This window comes from Prenolepis imparis, unplaced genomic scaffold (assembly GCF_030444845.1).
Source record: "Prenolepis imparis isolate NDT839.2.m4 unplaced genomic scaffold, iyPreImpa1.0 SCAF_15, whole genome shotgun sequence".
Classification (NCBI taxonomy): Eukaryota; Metazoa; Arthropoda; class Insecta; order Hymenoptera; family Formicidae; genus Prenolepis; species Prenolepis imparis.
The window spans coordinates 1,939,238-1,962,008 of NW_028141173.1; the positions used below are offsets into that span (position 1 = coordinate 1,939,238).

General features: G+C 34.4%; 6 protein-coding genes across 7 annotated transcripts; 3 read left to right on the forward strand and 3 right to left on the reverse strand.

The window, feature by feature from the left end:
- Positions 1–68: 68 nt before the first annotated feature.
- On the reverse strand, positions 69–6,273 carry LOC145945780 (sodium-coupled monocarboxylate transporter 1-like). The gene is made up of 14 exons (XM_083054922.1): positions 5,543–6,273; positions 4,511–4,725; positions 4,356–4,407; positions 4,123–4,190; positions 3,366–3,520; positions 2,801–2,941; positions 2,420–2,528; positions 2,249–2,358; positions 1,801–1,987; positions 1,637–1,723; positions 1,443–1,531; positions 1,132–1,242; positions 784–988; positions 69–431 (listed from the first exon to the last, which is right to left on the reverse strand). The coding sequence occupies exons 1-14, from the start codon at positions 5,805–5,807 to the stop codon at positions 348–350; spliced, it is 1,878 nt and encodes a 625-aa protein (XP_082911048.1). The 5' UTR covers positions 5,808–6,273; the 3' UTR covers positions 69–347.
- A 498-nt stretch (positions 6,274–6,771) lies between these two features.
- Positions 6,772–8,859, reverse strand: Prosbeta1 (proteasome beta1 subunit). Of its 2 annotated transcripts, XM_083054940.1 has the most exons (6): positions 8,756–8,859; positions 8,590–8,655; positions 7,689–7,756; positions 7,451–7,582; positions 7,101–7,375; positions 6,772–7,020 (listed from the first exon to the last, which is right to left on the reverse strand). In XM_083054940.1, the coding sequence occupies exons 1-6, from the start codon at positions 8,777–8,779 to the stop codon at positions 6,893–6,895; spliced, it is 693 nt and encodes a 230-aa protein (XP_082911066.1). In that variant the 5' UTR covers positions 8,780–8,859; the 3' UTR covers positions 6,772–6,892. The 2 variants fall into 2 exon arrangements, with proteins under 2 accessions (XP_082911066.1, XP_082911065.1); XM_083054939.1 differs by lacking the exon at positions 8,756–8,859 and having other exon boundaries at positions 8,590–8,749.
- An 818-nt stretch (positions 8,860–9,677) lies between these two features.
- Positions 9,678–15,707, forward strand: Haspin (haspin). The gene is made up of 12 exons (XM_083054919.1): positions 9,678–10,055; positions 10,130–10,360; positions 10,487–10,766; positions 10,832–10,952; positions 11,055–12,707; positions 13,253–13,513; positions 13,601–13,727; positions 13,815–13,988; positions 14,066–14,333; positions 14,417–14,569; positions 14,654–14,796; positions 14,891–15,707. The coding sequence occupies exons 2-12, from the start codon at positions 10,137–10,139 to the stop codon at positions 15,096–15,098; spliced, it is 3,612 nt and encodes a 1,203-aa protein (XP_082911045.1). The 5' UTR covers positions 9,678–10,055; positions 10,130–10,136; the 3' UTR covers positions 15,099–15,707.
- A 378-nt stretch (positions 15,708–16,085) lies between these two features.
- LOC145946207 (tubulin polymerization-promoting protein homolog) lies at positions 16,086–16,510 on the forward strand. Its single transcript, XM_083055732.1, has 2 exons — positions 16,086–16,146; positions 16,218–16,510. Exons 1-2 carry the CDS (start codon positions 16,086–16,088, stop codon positions 16,508–16,510), a joined length of 354 nt encoding a protein of 117 aa, XP_082911858.1.
- Positions 16,511–17,388: 878 nt separating this feature from the next.
- Positions 17,389–20,441, reverse strand: Pink1 (PTEN-induced putative kinase 1). Its single transcript, XM_083054923.1, has 7 exons — positions 20,139–20,441; positions 19,599–19,885; positions 18,955–19,493; positions 18,715–18,837; positions 18,188–18,605; positions 17,790–17,888; positions 17,389–17,706 (listed from the first exon to the last, which is right to left on the reverse strand). Exons 1-7 carry the CDS (start codon positions 20,272–20,274, stop codon positions 17,446–17,448), a joined length of 1,863 nt encoding a protein of 620 aa, XP_082911049.1. The 5' UTR covers positions 20,275–20,441; the 3' UTR covers positions 17,389–17,445.
- A 239-nt stretch (positions 20,442–20,680) lies between these two features.
- Positions 20,681–22,600, forward strand: LOC145945802 (U6 snRNA phosphodiesterase 1). The gene is made up of 5 exons (XM_083054963.1): positions 20,681–20,876; positions 21,243–21,385; positions 21,527–21,861; positions 22,149–22,394; positions 22,540–22,600. The coding sequence occupies exons 1-4, from the start codon at positions 20,782–20,784 to the stop codon at positions 22,335–22,337; spliced, it is 762 nt and encodes a 253-aa protein (XP_082911089.1). The 5' UTR covers positions 20,681–20,781; the 3' UTR covers positions 22,338–22,394; positions 22,540–22,600.
- Positions 22,601–22,771: the final 171 nt, after the last annotated feature.

Genomic DNA, 22,771 nt, shown 5'->3' on the forward strand with positions numbered 1-22,771 from the left:
GATATTATTTTTAAAAATTATTATAGAATTATATAATATAATGTAAAATAATTAATAAATTTAATTAATAATTCGTGAAATTATTATATTGTACAATCTCTTGGTATTCTTTATTGCAGGGCGCTTAAGTAAAAACAATATCCACGACTTATAATAATTTTCGCAAAATGCATTATCAGAAGTATAGTATCACATGTAAAAACTTTGTACAAAACTTCTGTTTAATTCTAACTTCATTAGGTTCTAACACAAATCGATGCCATCAAAACATACTATTTTTTTTAATACATTCGAAAATTCAATAATATGATTAATTTTATAACTTAACTGTATATTACAATCGTGTATCATGTCGTAGCCGCTTCTAATAATTTATCGTCTTCGTTAATAGTGGGAGATGCCACCTTTTCGTTCTTCTCAGAGTTTGCAATCTAATGCAAATAATAAATCAGGTATATTAAAAATATTATTTTATTATTATATTATTATTGTTATTATATTAATATTAATATATTAAAAAGTATTATATTATTATATATTAATATATTATCTTAATTAAAAAATTATTTTATTAATAAAAAAGTATCTAAATAATTTATATTAAAGCACAATGCACATTCTCAATAGTGAAATATCAATATATTGCTGGCAATAAATTATCACCAGATTCGAACAGAAAGCAAATGAAACAACAAAATATTATTTAATCAGAAGAAATTTAGTTAAAAATGATAAAATAATTTAATTAAAAATATAATATAATTAAAAATTAAAATACAATACCTTGACTTGATGAAGCTCTTCGAGCGTGACATCTTTGCTCGCAGTCTTCATGTATTTTCTTATAAATGGAGCCAGGAGCATCGGATCTAACTTTTCAACATTTTGAGAGGTAATGAGAGTTACGAGGAGACCCACACTTATAGTCACTATGGCACCGATCATAGTGTACCAAAGATAACTAAGCCGGTACAACGCCAATGGTTCTCTATTAAATAAAAGCTATATATTATAAAATGTGTATAATCGATTCTTTATCTTAATAAATTCAGAAATAACCATTTTACTAGTTATCTCTATCTACACTAAATTGATATATAATTAAATTTAACGACATTCTCTAAAACTTACTCTTTATTCGCGTCGTCCAGAATTGAATCCGGTGGTGCAGATAGCAGTAAATTCTCCGCCTGCGGGAACGAGTAGGTGCATCCCTCCGTGGTGACGGGTTTCACATCGAATCTGCAAAGACGTAGTTGTATTTTGAAAGGAAATAATATATAAAGATATAATGATATATAGCATCGAGTATATGTATCATATGCAGGGTGTCCCAAAATTCGCAAATTAAAATAATATAACAGGAAAGTTCTCGAATAAAGTAATAAAAATATTTGCGATTTTCAGGACACCCCTTGTACAACGATGATTTTAACACTAACTTAATTTGTCCACTGGAGATAGCCGTTTGGGCGGAAAGGCCGAGCCAACCCATGAAGCTCAAACCCGCGAGTCCTCCGGCCAGAGCACCCTGGTGAATTTAAAACGAGAGGTTTTTTATTTTATTCTTATCGATAAATCCGAATGTCTATTTCCATTAATTTAAATCAAAGGAAAATTAATGTTAGAGACATGCCTTGCCATTAATCCACGGTAACAGTACTCCCATAGTAAAAATGCCGAAAGATGGTCCGTTAGTGATGGAGCCTAAGCTTATAGATAACTACAAAATTCATTTAAAGTATATAAGAGAAAAAAAATTAATTTAAATTATTCGACAATCGTCTCCGATCTGTTTACCTGCAGCACGTGACTGCCCGCCAGTTCGACGACGAAGACGAGGGCGACGCACAACACGCCCAAAATGACAACCGTAAGCTTCATAAAGATATCGGCACCTCTACGTGTAAACGGAGTCTTGATGAAAGGCTTGACGAAGTCTTCCAGTACGACTGCCGCCATGGAGTTCAAACCGGTCGACAGTGAACTAAAAAAGAATCCCAAAAATATATAATCTTACATACGTACATATAATACTTAAATTATTTTAAAATATTAAATATATATTTAATATTTTATATTTATACATTATATACATACATGTATAAATAAGAGAATCATAAAGTTGAATTCAAATATACATACATTTATAAACAAAGAGAATAATTATGACTTTTAATATCTTCTTATTATAATTATACAGATTTCTCCATTGTATTTTAATTAACTAATTGTAAATGTGAATCACCTGAGTGCGGCACTGAACACGCCAGCCACAAAGAGACCGGGCAGTCCTGGAAACTCTCCTAAAATGTTCATGACCAGCAGTGGCAGCAATTGATCCTTGGCACGTGCTAGCTGTGTTATGCATATACGTACATTAATTGATGTTGTATGTCCCGTGTTAAATAAACATTACCTTGGTCGTGAGTGGATCGCATTCATGATACCAGGCGTAAATCAGTAGGCCGGCATATCCGCACAAGCCAATCAGAGCTATAACTCCGACTATAAAACACCAGAGTGCTCTAAAATGGATAAATGTCAAAAACGGCGCTATATGCATATATATAACAGCGTAGAAATTAATTTACGTACTTATTGCATGTAGTATATATTTATAATTATCGATAAATACGTATAAAATAAATTTATTTATTTATTTTTTAAAACTCAAAAATTTTCATATATAATACTAATATTTAAATTGGTATATAATTATTTCAATTATAGATAAATATATTATTGTTGCTTTTGTGAAAAAATTATTTATTTTTTAATTTATGAAAGAATAGAATACCTTCTAGCTGTTTGCAAAGTAGGGAGCGCCAAGTATCGTTGAATCATATTTTGATTGATAGCGGTGATTTGCAGCCAGTGTACGAAACCGCCTATCGTGAGTCCCCAAATCGTGTGTCTCGTCAAAGGGCTCCAATCTGTTCTGTTAAGTAAGATGAATATATATACTCCAGATAAAAAATTTAGAAGTCCTGATAAAAAAAGCACAGAAAAAAAATTATATTAAATGTATCTATTAATAAAAACTAATTTTAAACAAAAAAATTTTTTTAAATATAAAGCGCACAAAAAATTATACAAAAAACATATTGTTATGGATATTTGAAGGAGTAATAAAGTGTTTCTAAACTCTTCTAGTCCAAAGTGCACTTTCAATTTCTCCTAACATGTATTTTCTATCATCGTATGTTTTATAAATTAAAAATATCTGTCTCTAAGAAATATTTATAAGACTGTAATTTATCATTTATAAGTCTTTTTTTTTCAATGTAAAGCTACGCTTATTCGAGTGTCAGCGTAACGGAAACAGGATGTCTGTATTATTAACGTTGAATGAATGCACGCACGTTGGAAATTCGAGTCTTCCGGATTCTAGATTTCTCCGAAGCACCAAGGACAATCCACCGACGTCGGTTGTGCCCTTAATTACAATTAACAACATGGAGCCGAACATCATGAAAGTCTGAATGAAATCCGTCCACACTACTGCCTTGAGACCGCCCTAAATGCAATAAAAAATCTTTTCTGCAGAATACTAAATAAGTTATTTCCTTAATTAATAGAACCCATTACGTGGGTCAATCTAATCTGACTATGAAATGTAATTCATTGTCATTTAAAATATATACAGAACATTCTCTAAATCTTTTTAACAAATTTTTTGATTAATTTTAGCGATGATTTTTCCTTAAATTTCCGTAAAAATATAAAATCAAGAATTTTTAAAAAAGTTATAAGTGAAAAAAAAACTTTCCGTAAAGTAAACTTTAAAAATTAGAATTAAAATGAACAAAACTAAATTCTTCAGGTAATATCAGATGAAGTTTATTTTTATAGAATTTTAACTCGATGCTTACAAAAATATATAATGAAAAAATTGGAAATTTGCAAAAAATGACATTGATCGACTAATGAATCAAAAAATCTATTAAAAGGATATTTCGGTGTGATTTTGAAATATTTTATATATATTCTTTTTATAACAAAAAAGATATATGTATATAGAAAACAAACACAGATATATTCGGTCTTAAATTGAATATTCACGTCATTAGCTGAATTGTCTCGCATTTATAATCCTCTCTTAGATCTTGTTTAACTTACCACACAAGTGTAGAATATGCAAACGATGCATACAAAAGGCGTGATTATGTGTATGTTCACTCCCGTAACTGAAAATAAAGTTGTCGGGAATGATTTTCTCACGTATAACGATTTAAGCCACATGTGTTTACAAATCAATTTAATTAATTGAGATCAAATATATATATGGCGCGAATATGAAGATAAGGGTCAATTTTCTTGATTTCTTATTAAATTTCAATTTAAAAAAATACCTTGATTGAAGGCCAATGCGGGTACGTAGATGACAATCGGAAGCCAAGTCATCTAAAAGAACATCATGTATTATTATTTGTATCGCTCAAGATGCGCATATTTAAAAAAAAAAGTTTATACGCGCGTTTATTCTCTTTTTCAAGAATTTACTTACGATACCGATGGCGAAGAGAACCGAGCCTAGCACTCTCATCCTCTTGTCGAAACGCATCTCGAGATATTCGTACGTGCTGGTGAGTTTCAGATCGTGGAAAACCGGCAGGAATACGGCGGATATGACGAAACCGACGGCGATGACCGTGAAGCTGACGAAGAGGTAGCTTGTACCGTGCACGTAAATCTCCGTCGAGGTACCCAGCAACGAGATACCTGTTCAATCACAATTAGTGAGCAATTAGACAGAGAAATTAATCTAATAAATTCTTTTGTCCCGACATAGAATAATTATTACGACTCGAATCACAGATTCATCCCTGAAATGACGTACACGATAATATATAAATTAAAATTAAATAAAATATAAAATGTACGGAAGATTTTGAATCTATACATACTTATTATTAAGCATAATTTTATGAAGTCTTGAAATTTTTCGGCAAATTGATATCTTACATAGCAAATATTATAATATTATTATATTATTATTTTCGTCACATTTTTTATTATTATTATGTTATTTTATACTTTAATTATTTAATTAATTTCATCTCTATTTTACGTTTTAAAATTTAAAAAATACATCTTTACATGCGTCACATAATGCGCAATTTGTGTAATTATGTGTAGTTTCCCTATTGTATATTTAAAGCATTTGCATAAGTGAGACAAGATATTTACAACTTAATTACCTGCTTATCTAATCTAATGATTTATTATCGTCTCGAATAAAAGTGTATGATTTGTCATAAAAAAAAAGAACGATTAAATGGAAACTTTCCACACAGGCATACGCAACACAACAAATAAATAAATAAATATATATATATATATATATGTGTGTGTGTGTGTGTATATATTAATTTTTTCAAATTTTTCTTCTCCTTATATGAAGATATATATAAACGTGCATTTTTTCGTACACATACATCGCGTTTTTATATTTTTATCTTTAACAATCTCTTGTCGCAGCATAATGTACGAAAAATTGCATGAAAAAGACTAGTAGAATGCGAAAATATAACTCTACCCGATATAAAGCTTGCTATTAGGCTGAGGCTGACCGGAAACATCTTCATGTTTCTTCCGCCGACCAGGTACTCGTCCTCGCCCGAGGACTTCTTCACGAAGCCGAAGTAGATGCCGATACAGCCACAAATGATCAGCATCACGGCGAATACGGTGTAATCCCATGTACCGAAATTCTGCATCGACTCACTGATCTCCTGTACGGTGGGCATTTCCGGCGCCCAATTAGCCAAGCCTAGATCATCCGAGGTACCCTCCGAAGTCATCTTGTTGCAAAACGGAATCTCGTCGCTCTGATAGTACTCGCAGCGGAGGAACGTATGTCGTTCCCAAGATTTCAGGGTGGATAGTGTCTTCCGGTCAGGTGTCGTTTTAACGCTTAAACGCTTCGCGTTTTACTAATGTCGCGGAAGTAACAGCGGACGATTACGCTAACGTCTACATGAAGAATATGAGGTAGATCGCGAAAGGATTCAGCTACTGCAATTTAATTATCTATATAATTGATAATGTTAAAATCCTTTATAAAAATATTATCAACATTCAAAAGAGCGTTCAAACAATTAAGTTCACTTTTTTCGAATTAAGTACGCGAGTATCGAAAGGTGCGAAAAAAAGTTTACAGATATTAGAACGGATTTCGCTTTCCGATACCGAGCACACTCAAGTTAACAAGGGCGATTGGCGCAAGAGTGGCAAGTCTATCGCGGAAGCCAAGAGACGACTACCTTGACGCGAATCACAGCGTAGCCGGGTGAAAAAAAGAATTGCACCGCGCCGCGATTACACACGTCATGATAGTGTCATTGCGACAATCTTCTAATTAAGCCTAACAATGAGCAAGTACGGTGTACGAAACGACCGACCGACGCATTTATACGCCACTGCCAGAGAATCGTAAGTGGATAATACGACCTAAATTTAGCATTGGCGGTACGGATACGTGTTTGGTCAAATTGAGGATCGGCAATAATTTCAGCAGCACACGAGTCTTGTTACGTGAAATCTAATAGAGCCGAGACCGGGGAGGGAGTGTCACGCAGAAATGACGAAGAGATCTCGTGATCGGAATCGTCTTATCAATAATGACCAGCTGAATCAATTTCCTAATTTTCACTTATGTTCTTCACGACTGATTAGCGAATCATAATCAAATGTTCTTCAGTCAGTAGTTTAGGATTAAAGTATCGTATTTACAGGATAAATATCGAGAAGTAAAGCACGTAATCGTACGATTTTCTTTTTAATTTTAATTAGCAAATGCAGAGCGTGCATATCTCACGTATAGAATTCTAGAAATATATACCTTAAATGTACCTTGCGACAAACAAATACTTAATAACATGATTCTTCATCCTTCGTAGAAGCGTGGCAATTCATTGCCCAATATGACTTTCCTCTCGATTCCCTTCTCCGTGATCATTCCGGTCCTTACGACACCGCCGCTACTTCCGTCACGAGCCATGGCTAACGCGAGCGCTGGAAAAGAAACGTAAAAAGTCCAAGTTATTATTAAGAATTGAATTTTCTTTGACAATGCACTTTGTCAATGCACTTACTGTTCTCCACCAAATTGAGACACTCATCCTTCGACATCTTGGGCTTATATTGCGCATCCACGTAGCCATATACGTACGTCGAACCGGAACCGCCTATCGAGATCGGCTGTCTGACGCACATACCACCTATAGGAATGCTGTAAACCTGACCACCCTTCTGTTTATCCCATCCCGCCACCAGGATTCCGGCCATCAAGGAGTCTCGATAATTGTAGCATATTTCGCGGAAGACGTTGGCAGCTGTTTCCACCAAGGGCTGCTTTCCAAGCTCCATTCTGATATGAAAAATAATACGTGTCTCATAGATATCGATAAAGTATGACGATTACTTATTGATCTCCTGATCTTACTGATGCAATCCTAAGTGGTAAGCTACGATGTCGGCAATTGCCTGGGTGTCCGCGGCCGAACCGGAACGACAGCAGTAAATGTAATCAGTCACTCGTGTCAATTTGTCAGCATAACGGTTGGAAACGTAAGCCCTAGAATAATTATTTAAATTAATTACAAAGAAATACAAAGAAATTCTATAAAAGAATTGTATAGAATTAATTAATATAATATCGTTGAATAAATTATATACTTTACCCTGTTGTACCCCGGGAATCGGCGCCTATTACGACTCCACCTTCGAATTCACATGCCATGATTGACGTCTGTAAATAAGTTGTAAGATGGTATCAAACATTGCATCAAATAGATATACAATTGTCAAGTCGCAAATCATGATAACAAAACATGTGATGGACTCATAATTCGTCTTATCAGAATTTTACAACTAGAATCTTTTAATAGAACCTCTCATTGATGATGAAAGTTTAAACGTAACATTTTACTTGTACCCTATCTACAAAACTTTGTTGTTTCATTTGTCTGTATTTATCCACTTCTCAATCATTTTCTCCTTTTGTAAATATAATAACATTTTAATAACTTTCTGTAAATATTCCTTCAATGTTTTTAAAACTTTTAAAAAATATATTTTACAATTATAATTTACAATATATAAGATTTTTTATAATAAACTTTTACATTTTTATAAGTTTTTGTAAAAAAATATATTAGTTCATTTATAATTTATATATAATATGTAATATCCTAGATATACAATATAAGTAAACTTTCTCTTTTATAATTTTTTAAGTTTCATAATATATCATAATGAAAATATTATTAAACAATTAACACATATAAAGTATCTGCAATTAAATTTAAAAAAAAAAACTTTAATTAATCGAATTTTCTGAGTAATTCAGATTAAATCGCAAATATATATATTTCGAAGTATACATTCCTGGATGATCGGTAAGTAGAAAAATCAACTATTTTTTTTATCTCCAAGTACTAAATAAATACATCCTACTTGTCACTGTCTAATAAAATAATCTATTTAAATAGTTTTAATAAAAAGATTTCATTTCAATCACAACTGCTGTCTCATTATAACCTAGTAACTAATAACGCATCATCATCATCCCCGAGAACTCACCCCGGTGCTCTGCTCCGAAGTCAGCCAGTCCGGCATCATGTTCTCTGAAATAGCAGCTGCTTGTGGCTGCAACATATTATCTACATAAGCCATTCTTATTAAAAAATTTTCTAATTCGGCTGTCAAACCGTTAGCAAAACGTTTCTCGCGGAGTCACTCAACTTACGTCATAGACCATAGAATTCAACATAGATGTCCATTCGAGGAGTAAGTTTTGCTCTTTACTAGGAGAGACCGATCAGCCAATGGCACGCGAGCATGGACGTAAGAATACCTGGACGGAACGCAATACTGTGGGGGGAGTGAGCCGGTGCGCCGCGCGGAGTGGGGGGCTGTGGTGGGGGGTGACAGTGGGGGGACCCGCGCGCCGGTGCGCCGCGCACGTGAGAGCGCGCGCAACCCCCCACTCTCACCCCCCACCTCAGCCCCTCACTCCGCGCGCTGAATTCCGACCGCGTGACGCGGCGCCACTTGAAGGTTAAAAGTCGAACGCACCGCGCACATCGACACGCGCTCCAATATTATATATTATATATTCTATGGTTGCGCGATTTGAAATTGGCAACACTGTTCATGCTATAAACTATAAACTTTGTGACCATGGACGTAAGAATACCTGGACGGAACGCAATACTGCGGGGGTGAAGCACAAAGAGTGAAGGGAATGAAATGTCTATTGACACGGATATGAGGCATCTAAGATGGCGGCGGCGGATAATTTCACGGAATGTTATCGTTGTGAATGTGTATAAATGTCTCAACACAGATGTCTATACAAATCTGTGTGTCTCGATTAACGTTGTGCGACGTGAAAATAGACGCTAAATCTGAGGCATCTAAAATGGACGCAACCGTAGACCTCTCACCCCTCAGGAACTACTCTCCGCGTCTAAAAGGGTACTTTACGTTCCGTCCAGGTATTCTTAGGGTGCCGTCACATGGGACGTAACTTGCGTAAGCGTAACCAGCGGATCGCCAATCACCGAGTTATTCCGATAGAACTCGACGAAGGGCTCTATCGGAATAACTCGGTGATTGGCGATCCGCTGATTACGCTTACGCAAGTTACGCCCCATGTGACAGCACCCTTACGTCCATGCACGCGAGCTTTCCTTAGGGAATTTATTGGCTGGGAGAAATTCTCTATCCATCAGCCAATCAGTACATCATGGTTTGTTCCACGATGTGAGAGAGAGAAAGAGAGAGAGAGAAAGAAAGAGAGAGAGAGAGAGAGAGAGAAAGAGAGAGAGAGAGAAAGAGAGAGAGAGAGAGAGAGAGAGAGACTGGGTGCAGAAAGTGCAAAATAAAACGAACATTTCGAAATAGGCGGGATTATTCTTGATGAAAATGACAGAGGCAGAGGAATAGTTTCAAAACATTTCGAGGAAATAATCATATATCCATGTATCATTTATTTAATACATAAAAACAACTTCCATCGCTCTTTCAACCTCGTCGACAAATCCGTAATGTTATAATTTTACTTATGTCAATGTATTTTGGTTCAAAATAACTTCCAAGATCGAATATTTTTTTTCAGGTAAAAAATGATGTTAAATCGTAAACGAATACTTCGAACTTATGAGAGAAAACCTGCTAAGAAGCCTCTCATAGATCCACTACTATCTCCTGTCGTATTGGTCAAAGAATATAATCCTGTGTATAGTAATTGCTTCGATGAAAGTGGAATACGCAATGAATCCCTTAATAATGTTCCCCTAAAAATTAATCCATTTGAAACTACATTTGACAGAATTGCCAAAGGAGCAGTGTAAGAAAATTTTGAATATCGAAACAAATATGCCTGAGCGTACACATACTTGAATGCTTGTCTTGAATTTGTGTCTTCAACTTATGCAAACACATATGTAATTTCAATTTATATTTTAATTTGCAGAGTGCCTCCTATACCATTGGATACGAATGAAAATAATTCATGGAAATATAATAGTGATAGCGATGTCAATAACTCAACAAAAGCCGATTTTGTCACGTACAATGACTCAGATACATTTAGCTCATCGCATAGTACATCTAAGTTAAACAGGAGCAATAAAGTTACTCGTAAGTGCAAAAGACCGCAAAGAAACAAGTCAAAAGTTGTGGTTTATAATGGAACAGTATCTAAAAAGACACCAGTAAAGCCAAAAGATAAAATACAGATAGGAAAAAAGCAGGTATGAACCATTGATATAAGTACAAACAATTTGATTACTTACTAATAATACATAATAACAAATAGAAGCGGAAGAGGCAAAGAAATAAGAAAGTAAAAATGCAATCAAAGTCTAAAAAGTCTAGTCGCATGAACGGATGCAATGAACGGACATCTAATACAAATTTGGAGGATACATGCAAAAATGGTATTTCATGCAATAATAATAATAAGCATTTGCATAAAGATATTTTAAAGATCAAAAACATATTACAAACTGAAGTGATTGAAACTAACAACTTTATTACAGCTTTCAAATATACTTCCAATTGCCAGCAGAATATCAAACCATGTTTTGTTGAGTTAGATGCTCGCATTGTTGAAAACTATATACTGGATTGTAAGAAAGTTATGGGAGCTAAGCAAGGTATACCTTCTGATGTAACATTTCCGTGTACAGATACTTTGCACACTGAAAAAGATATTTTTAAAGGACATAATGCTATTTCACAATCGATTGAATATAACATCATCGAAAGTTTTAAGGATATGTCAGTTAAAGAATGCTTTGTAGCATTGTGTGATAATATTAAGAATCAGAAATTAATTGAGAAAAGTATAAATGATCCTGTTGATACAAAAAATAAATCGAACATACCGCACTCAACTCTCCAAAATTCATCTGCTTATAATACTAATGTTGTACCATGTGATATAAAAAGGACGAGAGCAGAGCTAATAAAGGATAGCATCGTAAAGATGGAAAGATTAAAAATAGATGAGTTTGTAAAGAAAGACAGCATGGTATGTAGAGAAAAAGAGCGATACATAATTTCTAGCACTCCTCTCAGCAAATGCGTAAAATCTTTCACCTGTTCGGCATCATTCTCCCCTATCAACATCAACACTCGTGACACGCTACATCCGAAACAGAAATGTTCGATTTCAAACGTAGAAGAGGATATCTCCAACATTGTGCTTCCCGATCAAAGGAATTCTCCTTCATTGATTATGCCATCAAAGTGCAATTTCGACGCTATGGATATATACGAACATCCGACGCAAACCCTTGCTTCCTCCGAGAAAGAGGACGACATTCATACAGCGCTTACGCAGAAGTATAACGATTGTAAAGTGGTACTGCCGCATTCCTTGAACGTCTTCTCCGTCGCTGATACTGATGAGTCATTGTTCAGCGATACAACGCACGATTACTCGTCGAAGAATATAGAGAAAGTGCAAAAGGTACATTTGACGAATAAATCGACAGATGTCAACATTGCGGATTCATCTGTTGATTTGTGCCTAGAACGAAGAAACGATAATGCAAATACCGTCACGAGTTCGCGATGCGCGTTACCTTCCAAGACATCCATGATAGATTTAGATAATATCGCACACCCGGAATATGGCAGTGCGATGCAAGAAGAGAAGTGCGTTCATGATAATTTAAAGAATGAAACTGTTGATAGTGATAAAGGCAGCTTTCTCTGCGAATCTCAAAATAATATCAACAACAGCGCGTTGCTCGCACGATTGCAGGATTCGATCAGAATTACGGGAAGAAGAATACGGTATCTCAAGTGGAATCTCAGCGTTCAGTCAAATATCTCTGAAAAGTCAAACGACGAAGTCGCAGAACCGAATAGCAAGATATCCCACTGCGAAGCGATGGATGAAACTCGCAACATTAAATCGGAGATAAATGATTTCGAACGTTCCAAGAATGCGGTAAAGAAATCCCTCGATCATGTCGAATCACTCGATTATTCCATTCAATCGTGCGATGATGCGAATAAGCAAGTCGAAAAGCCTGTTTTTCTAAAACCAGGCAAGCATTGGGCTAGATCTTTGTCGATACTAAATCTCATAAACGATGGATCTGATTTAAACAAATTGAGCTGCGGGAAAGGAAAGAGATGGAGACATAGCGTCAGAGATATACTGGATATGCAGAAGCAAGGTAATTTAGCGCCGAGAGATAACTTCGATGATAAGACGCTAAAGATCTATGGAAATTATTGGAAGTTATTACGATAAAACTTATAACTAGAAGCGAATTCTGCTTATTTCATGCAAATTTTCGGTTACTTTCATAGTAATGTTGAATAAGTTTGTTACACAGTAACATTTCTATTATTTATCTGCATAAAACAACTGAAGGCAATCTATTGAACAGAATTTCGTTTAAGAAGCACTAACCAAGATTAATATCTCATAAACGCTGTTGGATTTCTTATATAATTTTTTAATATTTAATATTTAATTATATTCAATCTTAATATTATATTTTTTTTTTCTTTTCTATTATATTTTAAATGTGAAGTGACGGGAGAGATTTCGAGCGCATTTTGATAAAATGAAATGAGATTGAACGAGTATAAAGAGATTCTTCACACTTGTATTTAACTTGTGTTTGGTAAATGGGTAGGCTTTTTGCAATATTTGTGTAATTAGGCAATATTTGTTGCAGTCGGCAATTAAAATTATAGCGATTGTTGTGCGCAGGAATTTTCCAAAGTTGCTTGAAAAAAGAAAATGACGCGGATCAGTGTAAAGAGCTTGATACATCGAATATCGTATCGTCTTTTGACGATGACAAGCGTAAAACATTCAATTCGACCAACCATGTTAGATTTTCCAAGAGGATCTCGGTGCGAGTCGTGCCTAATAATACTACAACAAGTACTAGATGCAAGATCGAAGACACTTCGTTTCTCGAGGCATTTGGAATAAAGTCAGAAAAATCTCCGAACTTGGAACTATCGCGTGAGCATTTTTTTCATTCACGTATTTGTGTATTTCATATATGAAATTTATTTTATTTTATTAAACAAATAAATTGAATATTTACAGGTCGTAAGGAATCACCGTCACGCGATAGTCGAATTATCAGATGGCATTCCACAACTGCGAGGGACGTCGTCTTACAAAGATGTTCTCAAAACTCTTACTTATCTTTCTCCTATTGTTTCCCGGATTCGTACGTAAAGCCTTAGTTAACACGATCCCTTATACATACATGTTTCTACTGGGTTTCGATTAATGTCGCTCTATCTCCGCTTCACAGATACTTAGAACATTGTCGCAAAATTGGCGAAGGCGTTTACGGAGAGGTCTTTCTTTATGAACACCTTGATAAAAAGTCAGTTATAAAAATTATTCCTATAGAAGGTGAAAAGTTGGTCAACGGCGAGCCGCAGAAAAAATTCCACGAAATACTGTCAGAAATTGTAATTGCGAAGTGAGTTTGTGGATATATCTATGATAAATTACCGATAAAGATTATCGAACACTAATTATCGAAAAAAATGTTTATAGAGAATTGGATAATCTAAGATTAAATACTACATACAAAACCAGCGGATTTGTCGAAGTACGAAGTATCAAATGTATCGAGGGAAAATATCCGAAGAAGCTCGTAGAACTGTGGAAAACTTACGACGACAACAAGACATCCGACAATGATTGTCCATCGATATTCGACAACAATCAATTGTACATCGCTCTCGAACTCGGTGATGGTGGAGAAGATCTCGAAGCTTTCGTCTTTCAAACCGCGGAGGAAGCCTGCGCTTTATTTTTACAAGTCAGACAAGTTTATCTGTAACTTTTCTCTGACGATTATATTTAATCATCAATTGTTCATCCGTTCAAATTCTTTTTTTATAGACTGCATCAGCATTAGCGGTTGCAGAGAAGGCACTCGAATTTGAACACAGAGATCTGCATTGGGGAAATGTATTGATATCGAAAACGAAAGAACCACATGTGTGTTATAATCTCGACGAGAAAGAGATCAAGCTGCCTAGCAAGGGTGTAAAGGTAATATTCTATCCGGAAACAGTTCTGTATAATGTTATCAATTCTCGCGATATAATTTTGGATTCTTCTTTTTTTTTTCTCAAGGTATCGATCATAGATTTTACCCTATCGAGAATGCTGTATCAAGGATGCTGCATATACAACGATCTTGCATTGGATCCGGCCTTATTTACCGCACACGGCGAATATCAGTTTGAGATTTATCGTCTAATGCGCGACAAAATTCAGTAAGTTTTATATATAAGTTATCTTATTTAGCTGTTTCTCTCCTCTCCCCCAAAATGAATAATTTATTTATTTTCATTTTGCTAATACGTGCAGGAATAATTGGAATAAGTACGAACCGTACACGAATATCTTATGGTTACATTATACTTTGGACAAGATGATCACGGCAGTAAGATACAAAAAGAAGAACTTAAAAGTACATAAATGCGCTATCGCCAGATTGAAAGAATTTAAGGGTATAATTTTAAATTATGACAGTGCGTTTGATTTTGCGACCGATTCCAGCGTCGCGCATTTATAATGTAAGTTGACAAGAAGAGATATCTCGGTGGCGAATCAAACTTTGCTAAACTTTGATATTTTATGACACTTCGTCATTTTGATAGATTAATAATATTTGCGTTATACAAGACTGAATATAATTACTAATAATTGTTTCTAAACTTTTATACTTTTCTTGCGCCCTGTAATAACTGTTTACAATCAAAATTAAATAATTTCATTTAAAATTTTCTTTTTACGTATGTATAATAATGACGCTTAAAACAAAATTAATTTTATATTTATTAAATTTATTCTTTGTAATTCTTTCGTCTAAAAAAAATGACTACGTTATTTGATAATTAATCCCAGTATAAATTCTGAGTTCTTTTTCCAATATATACTTTCTCTGATTCCATATAATATTTTCTCTTCCGGTTTTATAATCTATTCTCTTCTTAAAATTATTTAAATCCTCATATTGTTAGTTACACTATATCTTTGACAACCACGTTTATTTAATGTAATGATTAATTCGTCATGTTTTTTTGCTATATGTTATTTTGTTGTACATTCTAAAAACGTAATTTATGAATAATTTTTAAACAATATTAAACGATTTAATTTTATAACTGTTATAAGACGTCCAATAAATGAATATTAGAGTTTTATAAGAAGAATTTTTGTGTCAGAATTTATGTATCATTTAATCTTCAAATTTTTCTTATGATTACCGACATTCTTTTGACCGAAAGATATTTTAAGCATGTTTTTCTTCTTTTTATCTGTATAAGCAATATGAGAACAAAAATATAATGTTTAAATTAATATAAATTTTAGAAGAATCGCATTTTTTAAAAACAGATTATGGAACATATTATTATCAGTTCCTATTTGCGAATTTCATTTCTTTGATCAATGTTATGTTTTGAAAGCGATATATTCGTGTAAACTAATCATTTGGTACCGATCGATAGTATATTCATCGAAACGATGCTCAAATTGTTATAAACATATCATTACAACCATGTATGGTGTACCTAAAAAAAGTGATAAGGAAATTGTACCATTAGAAGAGATGTTTGCAGGTATTTTTAAAATTATTCATCCATGCTTCAATTTCTTTTTTATATAGTTTATAAAAATAATTGTTGCATAGCATATTGCAGCATGGATCCTGTATCTCGAAGTATGGATGTGTTGCTTATTCCTCTTTCGCAGAGCAATAAGTGGTTGATGTCCGCAGGTATATTGGATATGATTAAATTAACGACCACGAATACGGGCCTTGCTTTTTTCAAGTTTTGTAAACGCGCTCTATCATATGACGAATATCTGACTTATCTAAAAGATCTGGCTATGTCGTACAATTTAAATTTTGAGGATATGAAGCACCGGATGCAAACATCCGGCAAGCCTAAGACTGTGCATGAGGATACAAAGACGACGTAAGATACTCGATGTTAAAATTTAAACATCGATGACATTGTTTCTATTTACAAGCTTTATTTTGCATCCGAATATGTACATGTAAGTTTGTTGACAATGTGTATTCACGTTAAACCTTACACACATTTAGAAATTGAAATTTTATCGAATCTACCTGAGGAATCTACCTCGTTACTTGAGAAATTTGGTGGAAGTACAACCGCAAGTTCTCCTAATGGCGCATTCGATAGAAAACGCAAAAATAAATAGAAGAAATAAATTAAGAAAATATATTATTTTTGAATTTTTAAAACTAATATTGTACACCATGTGCAGATAATATATTTTTTAACAAAGTGCACTTTAAATTTTTGGCCTTATCAGCAAACAGTTTAAAGCCTCGAAGTGTGATGCTCGTGCATTTGATACACTCGATTATACATTTATAATCTCCATTTTCTCGTATATGTACCAATAATTATAGCCCACCAAATAAATATAAAACGATACACAAATTAAATTCATACAAATAAAAATAATTTAAAATTATTCTTCAAATATCAAGGCACTGGAATCACAAAAGGGCTCATGTTCAGTGCGCTTTTTGAAAATCGCCAATTTTAAAACAAGGAATTCTATATATTTGTATTATATTTTTACATTTCGAAATTACTCCTCCACCCTTTTGTGTTTCTTAAGTATCAAAACAAAGTACCGGAAATTAAATGTGTAAATAACAATAGCAATAATCTTTTAAGAGAGAAACAAATAGGAAAAACTAGAGGAAGGATCACTCCGAATTTGTCGAATTACGCGATGTTATTTTGAACTACTGCTCGATTATGTCGAGGACGAATAACTTTCTGTTAGCGAAGCTTCGATCATATTTTCTTTTTTATATATATATATATATATATATATATATATATATATATAATACTATACTATTATCTCCTCAATTATACGTTTCGTTGTATCCACTTTAACGCGTTTCTAACGTTAGCGAGCGTTACCCTGCTAAGGAAGCTTGCGATCAATTGATATTCCGGCATCGTGCGTCTTCCGCAAGAACGCGTGGAAAGCGTTCGTTTATACGCTTGACGCCTATCGACGACATCGTGCTTAGTATCGACGAAGAGTGATCCGCGCGATGGAGACAAATCTGCGTTCCGTCCTTCGCAAAGAACTTTTGTGGTCAAGCACAAAAGCCATTGCATAATCTATGTGTGTGCGTGACAATTATTATATGAAACAATTTGATTATTAATATTACTTACAAAACTCGCTGCGTATATGCGCTTACCTCGTTGCTCGACGGTAAATATCCCTCTCTTTTCAGCCAGGAACTAGGTGCCCAAAGATGTAATTGTATTATCGTCGCCGCCAATTCAATGTCCAGTCGCTGCACGCGTGTATTAAGAAAAAAAAGAAACGTTTTAATTTAGAATCTCAATTTCAAGAATATAATAAATGTAATAAAAATACACACACACACACAGTTATTATGTTTAATATATAATATATTTAATATATATTATATATTATAAATAATATATATTATATATATAGTATATAATAATAGTATTATATATTTATATATAATAAAAATAAAATAAAAATAAAGAAAAAAAAATAAAAACAATAAAAATAAATATAATTTTAAAATAAGATTTTTCTAATGAATCCATCTCTTTTACAAACCTTATATACGCTCCTTAATAAGGAATTCTTTATAACAGCGTTGATAATCGGCGGCAGATTATCCGGTAAAGCGGGAAGCTCGCTCTCCGTATAATTGTAATTGGTTAAAGCAGCTTTCTCGCCTTTCTCGCCGTGAAAAGGATTCTGCATCCCGAATATCTCGTATGCAATGGTACCTGCTGTCCACAGATCGGCCTTGGTGTAATTTATACTGGTAAAGGGACCGGGTTCTGCCGTTATTACTTCCGGAGCCATTAATGCAACATTGCCGCCTTTATCGATGTCATGAGTGTTGTAAGGTAGATACTGTCCGTGATTCTTGTTGGCCAAACAACAGCCAAAATCCGTTACTACCAAGGTCGGACAATTATCAGATTCTTCCGACAAGTCGAGTAGGATGTTGTCACTTTTCAAATCTCTAATTCGTAAACACAAAAGAAAAAAAAAAAGAATGTAAGATGAATCTTATCTATATTGAATATCATAGTAATATAAACATAAGATTAACAGTGTAATCGAAATCTTACCGATGCGCCACGCCATTTGCACTCATATGAGCTACTGCTTCCAGTAATTGAGCAAGCAGCAGTATCGACACTCGTGTATCGACGTTTCGACTCGCCATATATTGTTTCAAGGTGACATCATATCTAAAACCGATATGCGATATGCGTCAGATAAATATGCAAAGTGTATATGAATTCATTATTAAACAAAACAGAATTGCGCGTGTAATTTCATACACTTTGCACATCTATCTAATGCACCTTTTCATCACCAAAAACAAACTCATATTCCTGCCTGACCCATGAGGATTGATTCTAGCTGGCAAAGCATCGGGATACATTCCCCACGAACCGGGTAGCATCGGTATTCTATCGGTGAAGACGTAATGCATCGCCACGATGTTTGGATGAGGCGGCAGCGTCACTGTATTCTCCGCCAGTCTCTGTTCCCAAATAGCCAATTCGTCGTTCCCATAATGTCTTCTAGCAGGCACTGTCTCCCTATACATGGCTCTCAGAATAGCAGATGCATTAGATTCCGCGTCGTAATTGAACATCATTTTTATAGCTAACGGGAACGCAGTCATTTCTTTCGTCTCTTCGTCAATATTTATCGTATCGTTATTTTCCTCTCGTCCAGCATCGACAAATCGTGCTGCATACACAGCTGCGGAGCAACCCTTAGCAATGATAGGCCCGATCATGAAATCTCGTAAGCTCACGGCGTTCTCGTTGACAGATATAATTTGATAAACTTTGTCATTCTGCGGTGTGTTCCATGGCATTTTCGAAACTGCTTCCTGCAACGTATCAATATTTCAAGTCAAATTACAAGTTCCATCAGATTATTTATATATAACGAGAAACCTTATTTAAGTATCTACCCTAAAATAATCAACACTTACCCGAATTTCCCAGCAGACCCCTTCTAACTCGTCATCCTTGGTCAATATCCCAGTACCTGACGCCAACGATACACCGACGAGAGCGAAGAACGGTGCGGAATCGCCGAAGACGAGCCTGCTAGCTGCGCGTCTTCGTAAATCAGCTGCGAGACTGTTGGTCACTCTCTTCAGGATATTGTCGACGAAGATACGTCGGGCGTGCGCTCCCAAATAACCGAGATGCCTTCCCGTACTCCACGCATTACTACTACTATTCTGGCAAGGAAGCCCTCCGTTTTGGGACCCGCCTATTACAAACGTAAAACATGAAATCATCACCATCACCGTATGACATTTCGCCCGCTAAACATTTACAAATATTTACAAATTAAATCGAAGCAACGACCGAATTCTACGATGAGTAAAACAGCTGATTGTTTTCTAAAATCGATGCAATCTTATCCTCATCGTCTCGTGTCCTAAAGACGATTAATTTACAATTCGACGAAGAGATACATCGACGGCGAGATATTTCGCGATAAAACGTTAAGTATAATTTACCTGTCTGCGCAACGTGTATCTTGTCGAGATGCTTGTTCGCGTATCCTCTCGAGTGGAAGCGCTCGTTATTCCGTAATGAGCGCAGTATGACGCGACCATTTTGCACGAGACGATACACCGCCGTCCGTATTGACATTTCTCCGCTCTCCTGGACCGGGATAGCCCATCGGGCGAGCCCGTACGTCAGGTACGCCTTGAGGGCCGGTGGTAGAGCCGCCACGAATGTCTCAATCTTTGTGCCGTTTATCTTCTAACTGCGCACAAAACAAAACAAAACCGACATTATGCGCGACACGTCAAACCATAGACGCTAAAAACTACTAGATGCGGTGACGACAGCTGTTTCTCGTGTCAACGCGACAGCCAATCGATTTACAGCTGTTCCGTAGGAGCGAAGAGTTGATTGGCTAGCACTAAAGTCCCTAGCACGTCGCTTCTTGTCGCGAGTAATGATTGGCTGTCGCGTTGACATGAGAAACAGCTATCGTTGCCACTTCTATTAGGTTTTACGCATCTATGGTTTTACGTCATTCTCAGCTGTTCGCTCAGCTGTACGGATCTCTATAATTTTTGTGATAGAGAAATTATGATAAATATATGCGGTTGATGTTGAATATAGAAATTATATATAAAAAGGAGAGATATGGCCGGTTTGCATTTAATAAAAACATATTCTTCCGACTCGGACGAAGATAAATGCGATGAAGAGAGAGAAGAAGACGATAAAATTGTAAACAAGTATATAAATTTGTATATTTATTATTCTAAATTATTTAGTATTATTTAAATTTTGACTGTTCTTAGAAGTTTTATTCTTCATTATATCGAAATAATCTGAAAACAATCCTGAAAATTATATAGCTCTTAAGTTTGAGTTTGGAGAAATAAAATAGCACTTTTGATTTTATATAAATTAAAAATAAAATTGTTTCTACATACTGTGTATGTGTGTATGTGTGTGTGTGTGTGTGTGTGACATGACTATAGATAGCTCTAAAAAACAATTAGATTAGATTAGAGAAAGTTATTCATATAATTTCACAAAGAAAGTATAACATCTATTTCAAATATCCCATATATTATTTGATATATATTTTAAACTAGGCTGGCTTTACCTGCAAGTATTTTATCGTTGAAAGGAGCTGCATATCATGAAGAAGTGATCGACAATCCATCAGATCATGATGGACGGACACGGAGCTTTAAACACGAACGTGGTAACTGGGCAACTTTGGTTTACATAGATTGTAAGTATTTTATTTTCCACACATAAGATTAATTATGATGAATCAAGAACTTAATTTTTGTTAAATAGTTTTGGAAAATATGTATTACAATTGATTAGATTTTTCCAAATGAGATGTAATAAAAACTCAAATTTATTTCAGATACTGTCAGTGATTGCCTTCGTATCTGGATGAAATCTATATTGAATGAACTGCCGGTCCAAGGTGATATTATTTCTAGTCTTCATATTAGTCTCAGTCGTACTTTGGTCCTAAAGTTTCATTGGATTGAATCGTTCGTGGAGGGTTTGAAATTGTTGTGTCGTGGATTCCATCAGTTTGTTGTACAAGTCACAGATGTGAAAGTATACTGCAATGAAGAGAGAACTCGTACATTCCTTGGAATTTACTGTCAAGATGAGGATGGTACATTGAAGCGCCTAACAGAAGCTATTGACTGTTTACTAGCTGAATATCAATTACCTTCATTTTATAAGGTACATAAGATTACATTTTTTAATTTTTTTAAGTAAAGAATTACTTATAATACAAGATAAATTTTATTTTATTAACTAGTATTTAAAACTTTTGATCTCTCACTATAATGATGTGCTTGTTGGATTATATGACAAAAAATTATGTTTTTTTTTTGCATTGGAACAAATTTTATTATTTTTGACTTTTCATAATTCAATACAACTGCAATGTAGGATCAGTAATCAATTATTACATGAATAATATATATATATGTACATGTATTGATATTAATATATTTCTTTCACAGGATATTTCATACCACATTAGCTTCTTTTGGTGTCTCGGAGATAAGCAAATGCATTTGAAAAAAATTCTGCCATTCCTTACTTGCAGTTTAAACAAATTTTTGGCAGAAAATGTGGAAAATACTTATTTACACATCAAGGAGATACAATGCAAAATTGGGAATAAATGTTATTCCTTTGAACTGAAATAAAGTGAACCATAAGATCTATTTTAGGAGAGTATACAGCGTTATCTATTGCAAATAAAGGTAAATTATCATTTAATTGTTCTTTTCGATTTAATTTCTTGTTTCATATGTAACTCAGGATGGATCACTGTCATCAAATAAAATAACGTATTTGTTTATTTTAATTTTTTTACGAAAGCTAAATTTCGATAAATCTTTCTGATAGAAATTGTTGAAAACGAGAATGAGATTTGCTAGTTCAGGAAATAAAAGTAAGGAGAAATACTACATATAGATATTTTTGACAGATTTCTAAAATTCTATTTTTTTATGTAACAAATAATAGTTTATTTTAAAAGTATTGTGCTGCATATAAATATTGTATTTATACGAGATATAGTTTATTGTAAAAAATATACTTGTAAAATTTTTTTTAAATTTTTTATAAATTAGATATA

Excerpts from the sequence above, each read along its gene's own strand:
- LOC145945780 (XM_083054922.1), bottom strand. The coding sequence starts at position 5,807 with ATGACTTCGGAGGGTACCTCGGATGATCTAGGCTTGGCTAATTGGGCG. Across the intron at positions 2,942-3,365 it reads GGAAGACTCGAATTTCCAAC|AACAGATTGGAGCCCTTTGA; the intron begins GTGCGTGCATTC and ends CTTACTTAACAG. Across the intron at positions 432-783 it reads AAGAGCTTCATCAAGTCAAG|ATTGCAAACTCTGAGAAGAA; the intron begins GTATTGTATTTT and ends TATTTGCATTAG.
- Prosbeta1 (XM_083054939.1), bottom strand. The coding sequence starts at position 8,682 with ATGGCTTATGTAGATAATATGTTGCAGCCACAAGCAGCTGCTATTTCA. Across the intron at positions 7,583-7,688 it reads GATTCCCGGGGTACAACAGG|GGCTTACGTTTCCAACCGTT; the intron begins GTAAAGTATATA and ends TAATTATTCTAG. Across the intron at positions 7,021-7,100 it reads TCTCAATTTGGTGGAGAACA|CGCTCGCGTTAGCCATGGCT; the intron begins GTAAGTGCATTG and ends TTTCTTTTCCAG.
- Haspin (XM_083054919.1), top strand. The coding sequence starts at position 10,137 with ATGATGTTAAATCGTAAACGAATACTTCGAACTTATGAGAGAAAACCT. Across the intron at positions 14,334-14,416 it reads CCTGCGCTTTATTTTTACAA|ACTGCATCAGCATTAGCGGT; the intron begins GTCAGACAAGTT and ends CTTTTTTTATAG. Across the intron at positions 14,797-14,890 it reads CTAATGCGCGACAAAATTCA|GAATAATTGGAATAAGTACG; the intron begins GTAAGTTTTATA and ends TAATACGTGCAG.
- LOC145946207 (XM_083055732.1), top strand. The coding sequence starts at position 16,086 with ATGTATGGTGTACCTAAAAAAAGTGATAAGGAAATTGTACCATTAGAA. Across the intron at positions 16,147-16,217 it reads ATTAGAAGAGATGTTTGCAG|CATATTGCAGCATGGATCCT; the intron begins GTATTTTTAAAA and ends ATTGTTGCATAG.
- Pink1 (XM_083054923.1), bottom strand. The coding sequence starts at position 20,274 with ATGTCAATACGGACGGCGGTGTATCGTCTCGTGCAAAATGGTCGCGTC. Across the intron at positions 19,886-20,138 it reads GATACACGTTGCGCAGACAG|GCGGGTCCCAAAACGGAGGG; the intron begins GTAAATTATACT and ends CGTTTGTAATAG. Across the intron at positions 18,606-18,714 it reads GCAAATGGCGTGGCGCATCG|AGATTTGAAAAGTGACAACA; the intron begins GTAAGATTTCGA and ends TTTACGAATTAG.
- LOC145945802 (XM_083054963.1), top strand. The coding sequence starts at position 20,782 with ATGGCCGGTTTGCATTTAATAAAAACATATTCTTCCGACTCGGACGAA. Across the intron at positions 20,877-21,242 it reads GACGATAAAATTGTAAACAA|GCTGGCTTTACCTGCAAGTA; the intron begins GTATATAAATTT and ends ATTTTAAACTAG. Across the intron at positions 21,386-21,526 it reads AACTTTGGTTTACATAGATT|ATACTGTCAGTGATTGCCTT; the intron begins GTAAGTATTTTA and ends AATTTATTTCAG.